The sequence below is a fragment of the Nymphalis io genome, chromosome 15, assembly GCF_905147045.1.
Source record: "Nymphalis io chromosome 15, ilAglIoxx1.1, whole genome shotgun sequence".
NCBI lineage: Eukaryota > Metazoa > Arthropoda > Insecta > Lepidoptera > Nymphalidae > Nymphalis > Nymphalis io.
Genome location: NC_065902.1, coordinates 4,953,354 through 4,973,752, shown reverse-complemented (window position 1 = coordinate 4,973,752; position 20,399 = coordinate 4,953,354). Strand labels below are relative to the sequence as shown.

Below are 20,399 nucleotides of genomic sequence, written 5' to 3'. Positions count from 1 at the left end.
TGCAACCTTTACAGTTTTATGAGTTCAGTTGCCTCCAGCGGATGACGTTCGGCTCGCGCGTAGTATACGTATTAACGTAGTGTAGGCCTTGTTATGTCTACGTAGAGTAGAGTCAACAGAAATACGAGTTAAGTTAAGCGGGAATATTCGACCGGCGAACGGCCAACACGCTGGGGGTCTCATCGCCCGTGCGGCGTACTGTGTTTATACGAAAATCGCGATGTGCCAAATAATAACTGATAAATTGTGAATTAGTGCGATAACACGATTTACAATACGATAGAATTACGAACGCAACGATGGCTACAAAAAATACTAGAAGCAGTGTTTTATTGTTGTGCATATTACATTGTGTCACAAGTTTCAACTTAGAACCGAGGATTCCTGTGATAAAGTTTGGCGAGCCCGGCTCGTATTTTGGATTTTCTGTCGCTGAACATCTTACCATCGATGTTAATAACAAAACAAAAAGTTGGTGAGTATAGAAACTTAATCTTGAATAATAAGTCACTATGATGTCATGTGTGAAGGTCGCTTCCTTACATGTGTTCGATATCGTTTCTCAGTTTCTGTGAATGCTAATACAATAAGAACAATATCTTTTAAGTTTGATATCGGCCTATCAGACTTTGCCGTTATCGGAATGTAGAGTTGTCGATACGATCGAAGAGACGGTATATTAAATTAAAATGCGTGAAAGTATTATGATATTTTTTCATAAAGCAAATTTTTGTTACGAATTCAATAAATAATAATTAGTTTTTACAGCTTTTATTCAATACCATCATTTCAAGTTTTTAATTTTTTATCTTGAAGATTGTGTCGCTTATAAATACAGTTTAATGATAGTTTTGCGTTTCGCTAGACTATTAGCCAAAGCGCTAGTTGCAATAGTACATCTAATTAACTAAATGAGTTCAATACAACGGCTCTAAGGTTAGCAACCCTTCGCTATCTTATCTTCAAAGATTGCATAAGTAACATTTACGCAAGTGAAAGTTAAACTTAGAATGTGTTAACAGAAGGCATAATATTTAAATATAGAGATAGAAGGATAAGAATTATTAATAATTTATCGATTAATAAAAATATTTTTTTTCTACGGTAAATAAAATATTTCTTGAATTTTTTTGGAAATAATTTGAGTAAAACTATTCACTTTTGTTATGTTATATATGTATTATAAGGTTAATTATTAACTAAAGTTACTTGGAGTCATATTTAATGTTTCTGCAAAGCGCTAAAGCGTTTTTTTTTTGATGTTTTAAGTCGAATTTTAAATTATGAAAAATTATTTACGTTTTCAATGGAAATTAAATTCATTAGTAACATTTTATAAATAAAAGTCTCTAAAAGCAACATATTTAAAAGTAAAATTTTCATATTGTATGGATGCAAAATTATAAACAGCCGTTTTGTGGAAGGGGGGGGGGGTCACGAAACGGCTGTTTATAATTTTGAATTAGGAATGAAATAAATTGTATCAACTATGCAATTATTAAAGAATGTACAATATATAAAATTTATTGGCAATGGAATCCTGTAATCTTTTCAGTCTGAGTTGGCTTGTTGCACTTGGCATCATCTTCTATAACTAGAAAATAGGTCTTTATGCCTCTAAATAAATATTTTAATGCCGCAGTCGACAGTTTTGGATACAAATATTGCAAGAGAAATGTAGAACAAGCCATTATATTATTGCTATTTTTATTTTTCTTTAGCACTCGTAATAAGTCATATATGGATGGGGCTCAAAATGCGCTAAAATAATTAATTTTGCCGAAACCGTATCTATTTTTTCAGGACTGTTATAAAAATGAGCACGTTACTAGCTCCTCGAATAACAAATCAAATCAAAATACTTTAACATAGAAGCATTACACTTACTAATTGATAATCAAATTAGAAACGACCACCGGTTCGGAAAACAGTTTTATTAACGAAAATTGAGAAAGAAAGAATTTATTGAAATCAACTAACTGCAAATAATTTTTACAATATGTATAGCTACCTACTAGGTATTAGGGTTAGTTAGTTACTTAGGGTTAGTTTACTAAGAAGAATAGCATTCTGTGAGTATTTGATTATATCATTATCAAGATGTGTGAGTGTGATGTGTGTGTGTGTGTGTCTGTGTGTGTCTGTCTGTCTGTCTGACTAGTAGTAGTAGTAACTTAAGCATCCAGTATCAATGTAAAAATTTAATTTAAAGTATATAATGATTATATTTATGTTAGAAGTTATATTTAATTTGTCTCTGAGTTTAATGCGATCCCTTATAAATCGAATTAAAATACTAATGTTAATATTATATAGTCTTATGTGTGAGTGAATCACGCTTAGTACTAGACAACTTACCGTTTCTTAAGATAAATAGATGACTAGCATGTTGGAAAGTATCCAATGGTTTTCGCCGTCTGGGTGGCGCAGACAATACTATGTTTGTTAATATTATGTAAAACTACCGTGGGTAATTGTATTAATTTACAAAATAGTGTTTTATATAATCTTAAATTAGATCTTGAAATTTATTACTAAAAGTAATCAAAGTAAATAAGATATTAGCTGCCGTAAACTAGATTTTAGTGATTTAGTGGGTAAGAATCCAATATAACCTCCCAAAGAGAACCAGGTACCTCTCTGAAGGTTTGCACTGTGTGAAAAAAGTGAACGCGGACATTAATTATTAAGTCACTTGTTTTCTAAATATTACGAATAATGTTCAAGGACTGTATGGTTGATAAATTATTATATTAGGTAAAAAGTTTCATCTTTTTTATACAATGTGTGACGATGGCTTCAATGTATAAGGTCTCATAGGACATAGCTGTCATTATGTCAGTCACAATCTTTCAGTAAATAAACGAATGATATGGTGACACTATTTAAACGTCTGTAAAGAGGTTTGATAAGGATTTGATTTGTCACTGTAATGTTTGAACGAATCAATCATATATTTTTGATCTATATGAATCTGTACATTGGTTTTTCTAATATGCGCTAGATAGTATATATTAGCTCGATTGTTTTTATTTTAACTTAATTTAAAAAAATGTACTTACACAAAAAAACAATATTCACTTTTGAACAAAAACAAAAAATGTAACAGAGCTAACATGGCTTGTTTTATATTTTACACATGTTAAGAAACTCGTAAGAAGCATGTGGGAGTATTACCTACTATGAGTGTGTTCACAAATAAAGCCATTTGTTGAAAAATTGACACAGACTCGTAAAATTGTTTATTGAACTGATGCCTATATTTGTATGTCCCGTTATTCGCAGTTATACATATTATTTTTTCTAAGAATGGATATTTCAAAAGTTGAGCTTCATGTTTAATCATTAAATGATTATTTGTTTTATTTAGTTCGCAAATCTGGATACAATAACTTAGGCGATACATAGGTATATGAACACAATAAGATAATTATTCTATCATATTAGATGCAAACACGGCATATAAAAATAAGTTTAATTCAATTTCCTTCACACCAGTGTCTGTGTTTGGTATAATATACTTGAAGATTTTATAAATATGTTTATAGATATATATCTTATATTTTAAAGACATTGTGTTCTTAAAAAAAATCTATATTATTTTTTAATCGTTGAGCAGTAGATGAATTATAAAACACAAATATTGTACGTATAAATTTTAAGAAAAAACAACGATTCCGTTTACGTAAATAAGCCACATTTTTGTTGTATTCAGTGCGTTTATTTCTGGTTTTAGGGTTGTCCCCCAATGAGTGATTCTTTCCAATTAAAATGTTCACACGTCATGCCCAGCGGGACGTACTCTGTCGTAAACGAATGTTCTTAGGACCCTATAATTTACGCGACGAATTCAATGAACGAGTCGACACGATTCACTGAATGCATAGTTAAATAAACCCACTATAGCCTGTAGTGCTAAAATACCTTAAGAGAACGTTGTTAAAATTAAGTATATAAAAAAAAAGAAACGTTGTCAGGTTTTTTTATAATTTCACAGTTGATATCCGATAAGCTATAATTAATGTACAGTTTTTTTTTATTAAAATAATGCAGTAAAACATTAACGATAAGCCCAAGGCGTTTTTCGATTATTATTTATGTAATATTCGTCCTAAATACTGCGTAGATAACAGATATTTAGCATTTATATATTTTGAAAGTATTAGTTCAAGAGCGATGTTTAAATTAGGGATAACTGGATCCGCCTACGGCTTCCTAGGCGCTCGGCTTAACTTGTTTTAGGTTCCACCGACTGTAATGTAACTTGTAAGCATGGACCGGATTTTTATATGTATATAGCTCTTATTTATAGGCTGTTTAATTTTTTAGCAATTACTAACACTACGAATAATAATTTAAATGTTTGATAGGTAAGTATGATAAATAGATAAAATATCAGGTTTGATAAAACTTTCAAGTTATTATTTTTTATAATGTTACACGCAGCGGTATTTTATTTCCATTTAAATCGACCTATTGACTCGGAACGTTAGTATGCAGAATGCGCTCAATATACAGACCGATGCCTGTTTAATAAATCAATCGTGAAATGATTATTACATAGTTTGTATCAATGTTGTCGTCTCGCGCGACACATATTGAATACTTTTTAATATTATCTACACCTATAAGTAAAAGGCTGCGCCTTTTAGATTTGCATCTTATGAAAGTATGAGTTACAATATGAGTTAGTAAAAGATGTTCTCTGTTATTATTCATCATTGTAAGTTGGATTTAGAGATAAATAATACGCTTATTATGTAAATAATTATAGTATATAATAGGTAAAATAACTTTTTATAGATCACCCCTATAATAATAATAATGTCCTCCAGACCGATTTCGGCCACGGCGGCCAATCTCAAGAGAGATTAGCCAACTACGCAGGAGATATTATAGTGCACAAGTGTGAGCGCAAACACAGGTGCACTCTCTATTCCTTAACTCTCATAATCCGATGGGACGGCAATCCGACACGACCGGAAAGAGTTCAGGCGCAGGACCAACGGCATTACGTGCTTTCCGAGGCACGGGAGTGTACACACTTCCAACTTCCAGACTCCGGGCTGCTACTGAGAATTTTTCTGACAGAAAAAACCCAATAACTTTTTATTGGCCCGACTATTATACGACAATATTATTCGACGATATTGGGAATTGAACCCAGGACCAGGTCTGCGGCCTTATATCAAGCCACTAGACCAACGAGGCAGTCGATCACCCCTATAATACTATTTAGTACATATCGTATGTAAACGTATTGCAAATAGCTCGTTATCCATGGGATAGAAATATCGCTGGTAAATAACGATATCATATCAGTGTAACCCAATTCGCACCACATCTGCTCATGCTCTACATAGCTGTCAATAATCTTCCGCCAATCGCCATTTTGTTTTTTGACAAATCACAGATGCATAAATATAGATATTATTATAATATTTTCAAGTTATACATTACAATAATACATTTTAAATTTACTAATTGGTAAATTTAACAGAAATGTGTTTTTTTTTTTAATTTACGTTAATTTAATATTTAATAGGTGAAAATAAATTTAAATATTCTACATGGTTGACCGAATTTATTTGATACTGTAAAATTATATTTGTCAAAAAAAGTTAAAACAACCTCACATCAACGCATGATATACTAATTATTCATTATTTCTAATTGATTAAAATTTCTGATTTTTTAAAATAACTTTTAAATGAAATAGATTTGGACAAAGACAATTACAATATTTGAACATATATTTCAAATTATTTATTTTCTGTTATTAGCTGTTGTAATATGGCAGATATTCTAATATTCATCTTTGGTTATAATTTAAGTAACATGTTAAAAAATCACGGCCAAAAGATAAAAGAGTAAAATTTTCGGTCCGTCGCACTCGCTTCGAACATCGTTCGTTTTATTAGTATATTTTTTGTAGCAGGTCTTTGCGTTGTCGTTTTATTTTGTTTTGTGTGCCAGCCTTGTACGGTTGTAGCCTTCGTTAGCGACAAGGTCACAGTGGTTTGCTCATACTGACGGACCTGTTAAGCTTTTTGTAGCAAATAATGTAGACTAGAAGCCGCGCCAAATGATCTTAATAAAAATATATTGTGTGTGCCTTATTGCCTCTCTTATTGCCTAGCTGCCGAAGCAGCTGTAGCATATACTCGTTGCTAATTATTTTTAATAAATTGTTATGGTATTACTATATAACTATAAATTATAGAGACGTATTTTTAATCGCTACAAGCACGCAAAGACCTTTATAAATACAGTGCGATAGAGCATTGAGACATGGCGCCCGTGTTAATTTACCCGGTTATCTCGCCAGATAAATAGTGATAATCCCTATGATATCATATTTGGCGACGGTGCTGCCCTCTGTTTGTTTAGCTCAAGGATACGTATAATAAATTCCACGTTGGTGAGAATATTTTTTTCTTAACTTTACGCAGTGTAATAGGGTTTAATAATTTTTTGATTAGTATCCCATAAAAAAATAAAATAAGTGTACATATAATTTAAAAAATTAGTCTTATAATTTTTATATATAAAAAAACATAATTTTTTATTTATAAAAAAAAAAAAACTTGAAGCACTAGTCGCACTCATGCTGGTAATATTATTGCTGGTTTTATTGATTCACAAATTCCAGATTTGTGTTCGGTTCCGTACAACGCTTACGTTGTGTTGTAGCAATAATCATTATATACATCTTTTACGATAATTTCAGCAATAAAATTAATTGTATAGTTATGAAAAACATAATTCATCTCGTGCTTAACGGTGAAGGAAAACATCGTGAGGAAACCTGCATGTGTCTAATTTCATTGAAATTCTGCCACATGTGTATTCTACCAACCCGCATTGGAGCAGCGTTCTGGAATAAGCTCCAAAAACCTTCTCAAAATGGAGAGGAGGCCTTAGCCCAGCAGTGGGACATTAACAGGCTGTTACTGTACTGTTATGAAAAACAAATGATTAAACAAAATCTAATTAAATGATATTTTATTTAAAAGAATTTGTAGAATTTAAATTCACTTATAATATCTACCTTTCTTAACATTACATTGAAAAATGAATTTTCTTAAAATCTTATCTTATTCGTGATATTTCTACTTAAATATGTGTCTCAGATAGAACGTTGTAAGCAGTGTACGCTTTAATTATCTCATATTATGTGATTAAAGTAGTACAGACGAAGAGAGTAGTATTTAGTGCATAATCGTAATATATATACTGTGATTGCACATCAACATATATATATTTTAAACCTTTCTGGTTAACAAATTTAAGACAAGGTTAACAAATGTTTTTTTTTAACTTTAGGAATCTCCTGTGGCGTGTTTATGCGTCTGACTGACTGACTATTGCTGTTATATTTCTTTATATATACATACATATACATTAAGAACTCGTTTTTATTGGACTTAGAGCTAGGTAAATTTTTAAAGTACTAAATATTCTATTAGGAGTGTTAAATACAAATTTAAAATTATATAGACTAATTAATGTCATACAAATTGAATATATTTAATTTAATTTTTTCCATTTTTTTTAATACTTGTCACTTATCACATTGCATTGCAAGGCGTCTATATAAAGTAATTTAGTTGCTGATATGATGTTTCACCTCAAATGAGCTGAGTTCCCAGGCCATTGTCGGGATGCCTTTTATGGACACTCGTTCACAGGCGGTCGCAAGAGCTTAATACTTAAGGAATAGTAGGAGTAGTAATATCGTGGCTTATTTCAATTAGTAAATGTCTTTTTCAGGGCTATTTAATATTGTAATCCATTTTAATATGTATAACAAATGCATCTGTCAATTTTGCATTTTTTACATATAGTATTTTGTAATTTACTTAATTTCCGTAAACACTTTACTGGTGGTAGGGCTTTGTGTAAGCTCGTCTGGGTAGGTAACACCCACTCATCAGATATTCTACCGCAAAACAGCAGTACTTGATATTGTTGTGTTCCGGTTTGAAGGGTGAGTGAGCCAGTGTAGTGACAGGTACAAGGGACATAAAATCTTAGTTCCCAAGGCGCATTGGTTATGTAAGCTATGTTTGACATTTCTTACAATGCCAATGTCTAAGGGCGTTAGTGACCACTTACCATCAGGTAGCCCATATGCTCGTCCGCCTTCCTACTCTATAAAAAAAAAAACTTAATATTCTACTTGTTACAAAAAACTGTGTTTTATTTATAGAAATACATCAAATTCTCTCTGAATTTTATTTTAATTATTAATAAACACCATGTATAACATTGAAGTCGCAAAGGCACATTCCTTCTAATTGGATGTCTGCGCAACTTAGCCCTCTATGGACTGCACCGCTGTCTAACGCTGACCACTTTCGCTAAAAGTTGTGCTGGGTTCCGCCGGATATTTTTTTGGTATGTTATGTGTTTTTTAATTATCTTTCTTCATGTCATTATGTATGTATATATACATAATGACATGAAGAAAGATCTTGACATCTGTATGTTATTTATAAATTACATTTACAAATGTACATACAATTACTATTCCTGGGTTACGATTTAGGACGAATCCGTCCATCTAACAATACATTAGTTTCCGTGTAACAATTTAAAAGCGGTTAGTCACGTACTTTCGTATTGAATGTCGATTGCTACTTGTTTTTTAAAGTTTTTACAGCCGGAGCTGTAGTAAAAGGCAAATAATACACAGTTTTGTCAAAGAATTTACTAAATAACTTAAGCAGAACTAGTATTTCAGTTTTTACTTATTTATTATTTAAAAACTCGAAGAGCTTCGTTTTACATCTAATAAGGCATACATTACAGCGCCTTTGTACATACCCCCTTGTTATGTTAAATACATACCTTGGTTAGAACACTTAGAACTTCTGACATTCACTGAACAACGCTCTCAATATTTCGTTACATTAGTTGTGACGATTTACATTTACTGCATTGCGTTTTGTTTCAAAAGAGTTAAAATGCCTAAACATAGTCAACCGAGACATATCAATTGAGAATATTGATAGAAATAGTTTTTTTTTTAAGTTTCTTTGTATTACAATAAAATACTGTAACTTATTTCAGATACTGCCTTCGATTTCAAGTATTTCAACAAAATCGTAATAAAGAAATTACAAAAAATATTATTACTCCTACTACGTGATATACGGAGCAATGTATACAAAACAATTTTAAGATCGTCATTTCTCAAAGAGGATAATTCCGTGCTAAGTACAGTTGATATTCAAAGCTTTTAATGTAAAGGTGTTGCGTTCTCAGAACCGTGTCCAAAGTTAACAAGTCCCCGATACAATGGACCGCAGGTATAATCTCGGTGCCGGTCTAAAGGTACATAACAAGTATTATTCTTAGCGGCCAAGTTATGCTTTTACAATTAGAATTATACGACTGGAAAGTAAATGTATAATTTTTCTATATGACTAAAAATGTTCTTTATAACAGAACATAATAAGACTTCAATTTTAAGCTTTATGAGATATTGTATCATGAGTATTATAGGGCTAAATAAAATGAGTCAAAGATATAATTATTATTTATTGCAAATATATATTTAGTGTTTCTTTGATATTGAAATTAAACTCGTACTCGGCTTGGTGTCAGCTGGACAATATATAACAAAAAACATAAATGAAAATGTTCTGAAAAGATAGCGTAAGTCAATGCAAACATTCGGTTCATAAATGTTTCTTATTAAATATCTCAAAGTGCCTTTTTATCTCTTCCCTCTTCTAGTACCCTGGTAATATATTTTTCTTTAAGTCGTATAATTTTTTTTAGTATTATGAGAGTTTTAATAAAAATTAAGTGATTTATGTGGGACGAGATAAGGAAAGTCCACTAAAGTTGTGTTGACTCGGTGGAATCTTAACGAAATCATTCAATATTTGAAAGTCATTCACAGACGGCTTTAGGCGTCCAATTATCCATAACGATCTGTCGTTGAATGTAATTTGGTCCATCTGACATACTTTTGGAGTAGCCTTCGTTAAGATAATGACTATTAAAATTGATGGTAATGGAAATTCAAATTAAATTAATAAGGTTCTCATTAATTTTATGTATGTATTTTATAACTTAACATAAAATATATTAATGATAAAGATGCATATGTACATATATATGTAGGTATGATGATAAGTTTATTGACTGTAATATATATATATATATATATATATATATATATATATATATATATATATAAATTTCGAATAAGTGTCATTTTGTTTTCCTTTCTAATTGAACCTTCAAAGTAACCTAATTTAGAACTAGTTGCAGGAACGAACTTTAGCTTGTTTTCGATTAAATTTTAAAACTTAAATCAGAAGAAAATAAATATTTATTTTTGGAAAAAAAACTAGCAAATATATTTGCATACATAGAAGAAATTCGTATTATGTGCTTAAACCAACCGCGATATCAAAATGCAGCGATACCAAACTACACTTTATCAGATAATGTAGCGATTAAATTTATATATATATATATATAAATTTCGAATAAGTGTCATTTTGTTTTCCTTTCTAATTGAACCTTCAAAGTAACCTAATTTAGAACTAGTTGCAGGAACGAACTTTAGCTTGTTTTCGATTAAATTTTAAAACTTAAATCAGAAGAAAATAAATGTTTATTTTTGGAAAAAAAACTAGCAAATATATTTGCATACATAGAAGAAATTCGTATTATGTGCTTAAACCAACCGCGATATCAAAATGCAGCGATACCAAACTACACTTTATCAGATAATGTAGCGATTAAATTTATATATATATATATATATATAAATTTCGAATAAGTGTCATTTTGTTTTCCTTTCTAATTGAACCTTCAAAGTAACCTAATTTAGAACTAGTTGCAGGAACGAACTTTAGCTTGTTTTCGATTAAATTTTAAAACTTAAATCAGAAGAAAATAAATGTTTATTTTTGGAAAAAAAACTAGCAAATATATTTGCATACATAGAAGAAATTCGTATTATGTGCTTAAACCAACCGCGATATCAAAATGCAGCGATACCAAACTACACTTTATCAGATAATGTAGCGATTAAATTGCATTCTTGTTGTAGGAAAGCAGTGAAAAATAAATTTATTTATATAATATATAAAAATATATATTTACTATACATACACATTTTCAATAAAAAAATAGTATCATCGCGTTATCTATACTCATATTATATTACTGTGTATATCTGTCTGTTACGCTTTCACGGCTAAACCACAGAACCGATTTTGATCAATGTGGTATGGAGCTAGTTAGAGCCCCAAGGAAGGCATTTTTTTTTAATATAAACCTGCCTCTTTCTCTGTAACTCGTGAGCGAGGCCGCGGGCGGAAACTAGTTTCCAGTATATATTTAAATGATTAATATTTGTGGTGTATTCACCGCAAATGTTTTTGAGGAAATCTCATCTTAAAGCATTAGTCAGAATATCGACGCAAGGAAATATTAAAATGACTCACATATATTTGCTCAGCTATTCGTACTTCTAACTATAGATAAGATTTTATTTCCAAGAGCAAATATTATAGGCATATAAAATAGCGACTGGCGTGTCAGCTTCCAGCGCCTGTTCTGTCTATCCGTTAAAATACTTGATACGAAATAAATAGCATGTGTAGAACTGGTTTCTGTATTGACCGTTGTTTTTATAAGAATTTAAAATAATAGTTTGTTTCATATAATTTGTTTTGTAAATACTAAAAACTAAGCAAATTTGTTGGTCGAGAGTGTAAAAATAATTGATAATTAAAATTTACTTACAGGATATTTTGAAAAAATATTATGTACAGTATCAGTCTCTTGAAACTCACATTTGTATATAGAATTTGAAAGCCCCTAAAAAACCTTATTGTTTAGCACCTTCAATTGACTTGAAATGCTATTATTACTGTTTATGGGAAGCAATATATTAAAAAGACTAAAAAGATCGTTATTTTCTTCCAGAAAACCATTCGGCATAAGACCTAACATAGCAACAGTTATTTAAAAGTGTTTTTTTTTTAAATTATGTTGATGCTGATAACTAGGCCTAGATCGCATTTCATTTACAGTTTACGGAGATGACCGTTAGGAAACACTACCTTTGCTTCTTAAGATTAGTTTCATTAATCTTTATACTCTGTGGTACTGTTATTTATTAGTGTTTACGATAAAACTTTATGAAAAAGTTGGTATAGGAAATATTTAATTAAAAAATAATAGATAAAGGTGTTATTGTATTTGCCTTATCTATTGAATAGTTTGCCGGAGGTCATTAGGCGTGAAAGTAATAAATATATTTTGAAACGTAAGCCAAAACAGTGTTAATTTTTATCCAAGTTTTAAAGTATTTATAAATATTATTATTTATATAACATAGTGTTATATAATATAAGGATACTTATAAATAAGTCATAATAATAAAGAGACGCGCAGTCAAACCTACATTACAGCTGAAGGGAAAGATTCGTATGAACGAAGGAATATTTTTTTTTTAAATATATTTTATTCAAAAAGTTTTTTTTTTTTTTATATGCCCCGGGATGGCAAATGACTCTACTCCACCTGATGGTAAGTGGTAGTAGAGTCCAAACGCGACGACGGCCAGTACAGTCGGGAAGAATGTTCTGTACTAGCCGTCCCCGCCTTGCCGGCCCGCAAGATGCCTCTTCACGCCTCGTTTGAAGGAACCCGGGTTGTAAGAGGAGGGGAACACGTGAGCTGGTAAGGAATTCCATTCTTTGGTAGTGCGACAAAGAAAGGAGTTGCCAAATTTCTTTGTGCGCGATGGAAATGATGTCACAGTTAGGCGGTGACATCGAGAACCAGCTCGCGTGGACTTAAGAAGGAAGGGGGAAGCAGGAATTAGAGAGAACAATTCCTCAGAGCACTCGCCGTGATACAGACGATAGAAAGCGCTCAGTGCTGCTATCTCGCGACGCAATTGTAAAGGTTCAAGGGTGTTTGTGACCTTTACGTCGCCAATAATGCGTACTGCACGTCGCTGCAACCGGTCCAAGGCCTCCATTAGGTACTTAGCGGAGCCATCCCAAAGGTGCGAGCAATATTCAACGCAAGACCGTACCTGTGTTTTGTATAACAGGCACAGTTGTTGTGGCGTGAAAAAACGCCGCACCTTGTTCAGAACTCCGAGTTTTCGTGAAGCTGTTTTTATAATAGCCTCGATGTAATCCCTTGGACTAAGGTCGCAGCGAACGTCCATCCCCAGCATGGCGATTTTGCTTTGTATCATTAGCGGTGTGCCACAGAGGGAGGGATGAGGGTAAAATGGTGACTTTTTCGCTGTGAGAGCGCACACCTGTGTTTTCTTGGCATTAAACTCAACAAGATTATCAGAACCCCATTTGGCGATGAGCTCTAATGTCCTATCGAGTTCAATAACAAGATTCTCCCGCCTCTCCTCAGTTTCCGCCCGCCCAGCCACTGCGCGTCCGTGGTATCCACCATGCACTGTACTATCATCTGCATAGCAATGTATGTTCCCAAGAGAGAGCATATCATTGATATGCAAAAGAAAGAGTGTGGGAGATAGCAAGGTTTTGTGGGAGATTGAAAGGTTGGCAGAAATTGTTTTGCACAGACTTGGTCAGACGCCAGAAGCTACGGGAGCCCCTAGGATGCGAAATAAGGTCATGACCAATCTGTATAATGCGCTGTGCATCCGCTCTCGTGTATGCCTTCCTACAGGACTTGGAATTTTTATTGTAGTTTGCTTTCAGTGAGTCAATGTTAGATGCCCCGCTAATGCAGCCGTTGATCCACGCGCGATATGCCGCCTGCTTAGATGATACAGCGTCGGCACATTCACGCGTGAACCAACGGTTACGCGTACCCCTGTTGATGAGATCTGAGCTAGGAATGTAGTATTCCATTCCTAACATGATCTCATCAGCAACAGCAGCGGCACTAGCTGTCGGGTCATTCCCACTGAAGCAACGTTCCTTCCAAGGGACTGACGCATAGTAATCGCGCATACCGTCCCAATCTGCCGACTTATAGTGCCAAACGCGACGTTTGCATACCGCTGATGGCGGCAGCTTGGCCTGTGGCACTTTGGTAGATATAAGGCCGTGATCCGAAGAACCAAGTGGAGCTTGAACCACAACCTGATATTCCACCGGGTGAGAAGTCAGCAGAAGATCCAGTAGAGAAGGCGCTTGCCCATCAATGTCTGGGATCCTGGTGGGCTGATCAACCAGTTGGGTCAAGTCGTGTGTGAGAGCAAAAGCATAAGCAGTTCTTCCAGCATGGTCAGTTTTGAGGGATTTCAACCATGATTCATGGTGAGCATTAAAATCCCCCAAAAACACCAATTCCGCGTTAGGAAACTGCTCTTGCGCAGCATCTGCCACCCGACTAAGATGGTCGAATAATCGGCTTGTCTCCAAGTCACCATTGTGGGATCTGTAGAGGCACACGTAGACTCGACTCTGATGAACCAGGTCCACACGTACCACCAACATGGAGAAGGAGGGGTCCTCCAAGCAGCGCAATCGGTGACAACAAACATCCGCCCTGACGAACGAGCATACTCCGGCTTTCGCTTTAAAAGATTCTTCAAGCATGTAGCCGGGATAGTTACGGTAGCTGGTGTCGGCAGGGCGGAGTATTTGCGTCTCCGTGAGAAACAACATTGCTGGCCGTGCTGTCTCGAGATGGTGGTGGACAGCGTTGAGGTTAGCGTGGAGTCCTCGGATGTTAGAGAACTCGACCTCAAACAGCGTGGGTATGGTGGGGGTGTGCACCGCTGAACGACCGTTATTTCTTATTTGCGCTACCATTTGGAAATTAGGAAAAGAGACGTGAGGCGAGCGACGTATTGCCACGATAGGGATGGGTAAAGTATGGAGGCGTGTTTTCCCAAATGTTTGCCAAAAAGGAAAATATACTGATCCGCCGGACGGAAGGGCCCCCGAACCCCCCCGGAAGTGGCCGCCGGGACCCCACCTTCCGGTCACCAACCGGCACGACGGTCCACCCCGAGATTATGCGTGGCCTGGTGGGGCAGCCTCGAGAGCTGGTTAGGCACGCTCGGGCCCCTGTACTATGCCACGGGCGGCCAGCGGAACAGCCGTTTCTTCGGGTCTCCCTGTCCGGCAGGTCAATACAGTTTCCCCCGGCATTGGTTCAACAGCCGTCTCCACTGGACCAACACCCATCGCGGCAATACTCGCTCGGGCACTGGCTGTACGCTGGCTGACCTCGAAACGCGGCTGCAAGCCACTTCACGAGTTTTTCACCATGCGTACGGTGGTAACAAGCCAGGCGGATGTTAGCATCCTACCACCAGAAAGTTTTTCACCATGCGTACGGTGGTAACAAGCCAGGCGGATGTTAGCATCCTACCACCAGAAAAAGAATATGCCTATATATTTCCAAATATATTGTAAAAAAAACTTAGCTGCTGTTGTATACATGTATATATATGACGAGAATCATCGGTAATTAATCTGTGTATTTTCCTTAACCGCCGAGTACGAAGTGAATTACTAAACACAAATTAAGCACGTGAAAATACGTAACGATGCCCGGATATGTACCCATAATCTTCGGGTAAGAATAACTTGTTTTAACGACTTCATTATAATTTAAATATACATAAAAAACATTTATGTATTATAACTACTTACCTGAAAACGTAGAATTTATTTCATAATATGAACTTATTTATAATTATTAAATATTTGTTTAACGTATTCAATAGTTTTGTTTACGTGTTTAGTCGTAACGAGAGCAATAAATTATGTAGGTAGTATATTTATTGATTCTATCATTAGACATAATTACGTGTCTAGGGCATGTTCTCTATATGGTAACTCGTAATAGCAAGGAGCGGTCACCCGGTGGCATTGTGACTCCACATTATATACAGTTAGGTGGCGCTAACGGTCGGGATCAACTCCAGCGAGATTAACTAGAACCTGGAACGATGAAAAAAATACTAATTGCTTCAGTTATTAAAAATATATCATTAAAAATATATTATTATCATATTGATTAGATAATCACAACTTATGTTAGCTTATTAAAGTTTTTTTTATTAATGTTGTAAATTTTTTATCACTTACATACTATTTATTTTGCTTTCCTTAATTGAAATCCTATGCAATAAAAATAATAATTAATGATAAACATATATATATATATTTTTATAATTTAAATATTACCCAAAGGTATCAACAAATTCATACATTTGCATTTGGTTTAACGAACATAAATTACCACATAAGTTGTATAGATGGTTTATATATTTTTTATATATCACACTAATAAAATTAAGTTTTAGTAAATTAGGATGTCATAGCCCAAATCTCGTAGTGACCATCAAATAAAATAAACATGGCGTCACATGAAGAGATAGCAGAGTAGGTATCGGCTAGTTTTTCCAATCCATTGACTGTGCCTATCTCCGTTATTCTGAACCACAGCTTAGACGTAGCCTCTATGCAGCATTTACAAATAAATTACCTACATAGCTTTTAATTTAAAAAAATGGCTAGAGAAATTAGTCAACGGCATAGTAAATATTATAATACATCAATTAAAATACAAGTGCATTTTCTATTTCCTTTCTTTTATAATCCAATGGAAGTGCAAATCTGAGATAATAAAAAGAGTTCAAGAGCATGACTGCTGCTGACTGGTTCTGATACTGAGAATTTACTGATGGAAAACTAACTCAATAATATTTTCAGATTCTTATGAGTAAGACTAACGAGACAGTTCATATGCACCAAGTTTTGAGCTCCACAAGGTTTAATTTGTACGATTTATTTATCATCGTAACTAATACTAAAGTATTAAATTTAATCAGGAAAAAGTTTGTAATACTTAACGAAAAATTGTAATGAGATCTGTATTAAAATGTCTAAATATTGTATGTATCTTAGCAAAATGGAAAATATCCAGACTATTTTTTTTATTTAGGTTCAATAACGTTGCTGTTTGTTTTGTTTAGGTTGTGGTTTCTACTAGTTTCTAACTTGACTGCATTTGTAAAATGTTATGCGTTTTACGTTAACTGTTCTTCTAATGGCTCTCAGTTTTTCTCCGCTAGTATCGAGAGCGCACATCTATAATTGACCGCATGTTACGGATTTAATAAAGTAATGTCAACCAGTTTTACCGTAATATTTGCGGTTCGATAGTTATGTTTGCTTCAGATTGACCTCTTTAGATGCATCTTATACCTTTAAATTTTGTATAAGAGTCAATTTAGAATGATATTTCAATACCGTAAGCTACAGACCTAGAATATATAATAATATATTTACAAGTTTACGAATTGTCAGAAAAAATAATAATTCAAACTTATTTGAATTATATTTAAAGAAAAAACCATGGTTTTTGCCACCATTTTTAGCGGAAATTAATAGCAAACTTATTTAATGATGCTAAAATTTATTTAAATTTAAGTTGTACTCCGGAATCTAACATTTTTTACACAACGTCGGTATGGTAGCAGATGATTCGATTTCAATTAATAAAGTACTTCAATTTTTTAGTAAACGAATTAACATCGGCCGGCGAACTGAGGTTAACTAAGCAAGTGATATATGCGGGGAATCTGTTTCAAATACCGACAGTGCCTGACAAGATTGTGAACATATTTACAAAAGAAAAGTAGTATATGTAGTATATCAGTTGTCTGGTTTTCATAGCACAAGCTTTGTACAAGCTTAATTTGGGATCAGATGGCCGTGTGTGAAAAATGTCCCAGGATATTATTATAATTATTATTAAACATAATCAATCAATAATAAAACCTTGAAAACTTGGTCGTCTGTTCAAATAATTAAATGAATGTTATGTTAGTAATGTGTGGTAAAATATGTTACTAGCGGTAAATCATTATTTCGTAAATGTAGACAAGCTGCAAATTATTTATTAATATGTAATAAAAAACCAATATTGAAAAACTCTGGAAAAACCAAAACCAAACTGAAGCCAATTTCGTATTTACTTTTTATGTTTAATATTTAAGATAAACTAAGAACGTTAAAATTTAAAAAAAGAAAACATCAAAATCATTAGTTTGATATATTAATATTCATTCATCAGCTTTAACAAACAAAAATAATTTATTATTGTGAATAATTTAGTGCAATTTAAGCAATGAATATGACTAAAGGGATGATAAATATATTTATGTTAAGAGGTGATCTCATTCATGGAGTCTTAGCTCCCCATAGCTTCTTGACTCATTAACTAAATCCATCACATCGAATGTCTTAGTTATTTGTTGACACTGACGTGTATTTTAAAAGGATTGTTATTTCTAATAATAAACTGTAATTCCAGAAATAATTCGTTTTGCGGTATATCAGTGCTGTCGTTTTAGTATCTGTTTTCTAATTTAAATTGAAAAATAGAATATGTGTAAAAATATCTTGTCAAATTATTTTATATTGTAATTTATACGTATTTTATAGTCTAAATCAAGTGTTCGTCAAATGTGGTACGCTATTAAAATTCATGGCTGTATAACTTTTAGCATTAAAGCCGCATACATTTTAAGGCACCCTTCCGGTCTATATTTAGGTATCGGCTCGGATACTCGTCCTAATCTTGAAATTCGTGTATGAATCAGCAGTACATTGAACTCATAAACCGAATAATATTATTTTATTTACTGTAATTTTGCATAATAAACTTCAATTAACTTTCCTGTCAAATTGAAGTAAACTTTATTTAAATATAGACCTCACGACAGAACCAACCTACGAATTATACTTGCTAATATGTTATGCATATTTCATGTTTCAAGTCTAGAAATGGGTATACAAAAACGTATTACCTTTTGCATAATGTAGAAGATATATTTAAACCGAAACAGTTATTTTCTAAACTAAGAAGTTATAATTTTAGATTAATTTTCGATTGTAAATTAAGATTTTTGTTAACTGTATGCTGTTAAGTTTGCAAATGCGAAATGATTGATGGAGTTATTGGGACAGATGTAGTAATACGAGCGGTGCATCTTGGCACTGGCAACTCTCGCCTCGCTCGGAATTCGCGTGGGTGACAAGACCCGGTTCCACACGTTTTTTTTTGTCACCAAGCCTAGATGTAATGCTGTCATTAAACTTGTCCGACTTTTTATCGAGACCATTTCTCTTTAAAACGGCTTTCGATAAAAACTAAGTATAATATTAAAGATTCGCTTGCTATTAAATTTTGCTGGATAAATTTCAAAATATTTATGAGGATTATATATCACTTTTGCTGATAAAAAAAAAAAAAAATATTTAATACTAATTTTCAATTAAAGAACTTTATGAGCGATATCAGCTTTCATATTGATAGGTATAACTATAATCTCAATTCAAGTAAGTTATATCGTCTGTGCTCTGTTATTAGTTGCAATAAATCTTCAATATCAGAACCGCCGAAAAATATTTCAACTCGTATTATTTAGTTATTACCCCGCGATTATTTATATTCTAAATTGATCATTGTTCTTGGAGCGCTGAGTTTAATAAAATGAAAACATTTATCAAGTTTTTTAAAAGGGCTTCATTGTAACGCAAAATAATAAAATACATTATTCATTTATGACTTTAGACTATAACAATATTATAGTTTGTAGTTAATTAAAACATTGGACTTTCATTCAAATTAATTCAATTGTAACAATCCCTTTGTCGTTTAAACGCATAGGAAATTAATTGTTGTTTTGATTTATTTCCATTTTCGATTTGTATTTTCTTTTATATTAAAATGCAGGATTTACATATCATTGCACCGTTGAGATTGAAAATTATCCAGTCGAGATTAACGCTGGAAAAGGCGTCAACAGACATAAGCAAATAAGTTATGGAAGTATAATCTATTCCAATCGAAGAAAGAGTAACGATAAACAAACCATAAATTTCCATGTTATATACGATTTGTTCTAATATGCTATATAACGCACTATATTTAGTTACCTTTATTTATAATACAAAACAATTTAACTATTTATTTCCCCTTATATTTTAATTCTAAAGATCTGTTAAAACTATGCCCATATTCAAAATGCTGTTTTTTCTTGAATTCATAATAATTACCACATATTCATTATTCAAGATCTCGACCATATTGTGTGAGAAAGATTCAATGTCAACGTGTACGTTAGTATAGATCCACCATATCTAAATTGTTGGGCGTCGGCAATCCGCTTGCATAAGTTTTCCCAAGAAAGGTTGGTGCCAGACAGGGTCATAAAAACCAAATCTATCCATTCAGATAAAACAATGTGTCGACTATTAATAAGTAGGAACAGGGTAAGTGAACGATGATAGATTAAACACTTGAATAACTCAGTACCTAATGTTTGCCCAATATTTCCTTCATGATAGGAACAATGTGTTCTTTACAACACTTCCGACTGTCTTGATTCTTGA

General features: G+C 33.2%; 1 protein-coding gene across 2 annotated transcripts in view; it reads left to right on the top strand.

The window, feature by feature from the left end:
* Positions 1-42: 42 nt before the first annotated feature.
* Positions 43-20,399, top strand: part of LOC126773548 (integrin alpha-PS1) — a 68,332-nt gene continuing 47,975 nt past the window's right edge. For both annotated transcript variants that reach the window (XM_050494481.1, XM_050494480.1), the window contains exon 1: positions 43-475. In XM_050494481.1, the coding sequence (XP_050350438.1) occupies positions 300-475 (176 nt within the window). In that variant the 5' untranslated portion in view covers positions 43-299. The remainder of the gene's footprint in view (positions 476-20,399) is intronic.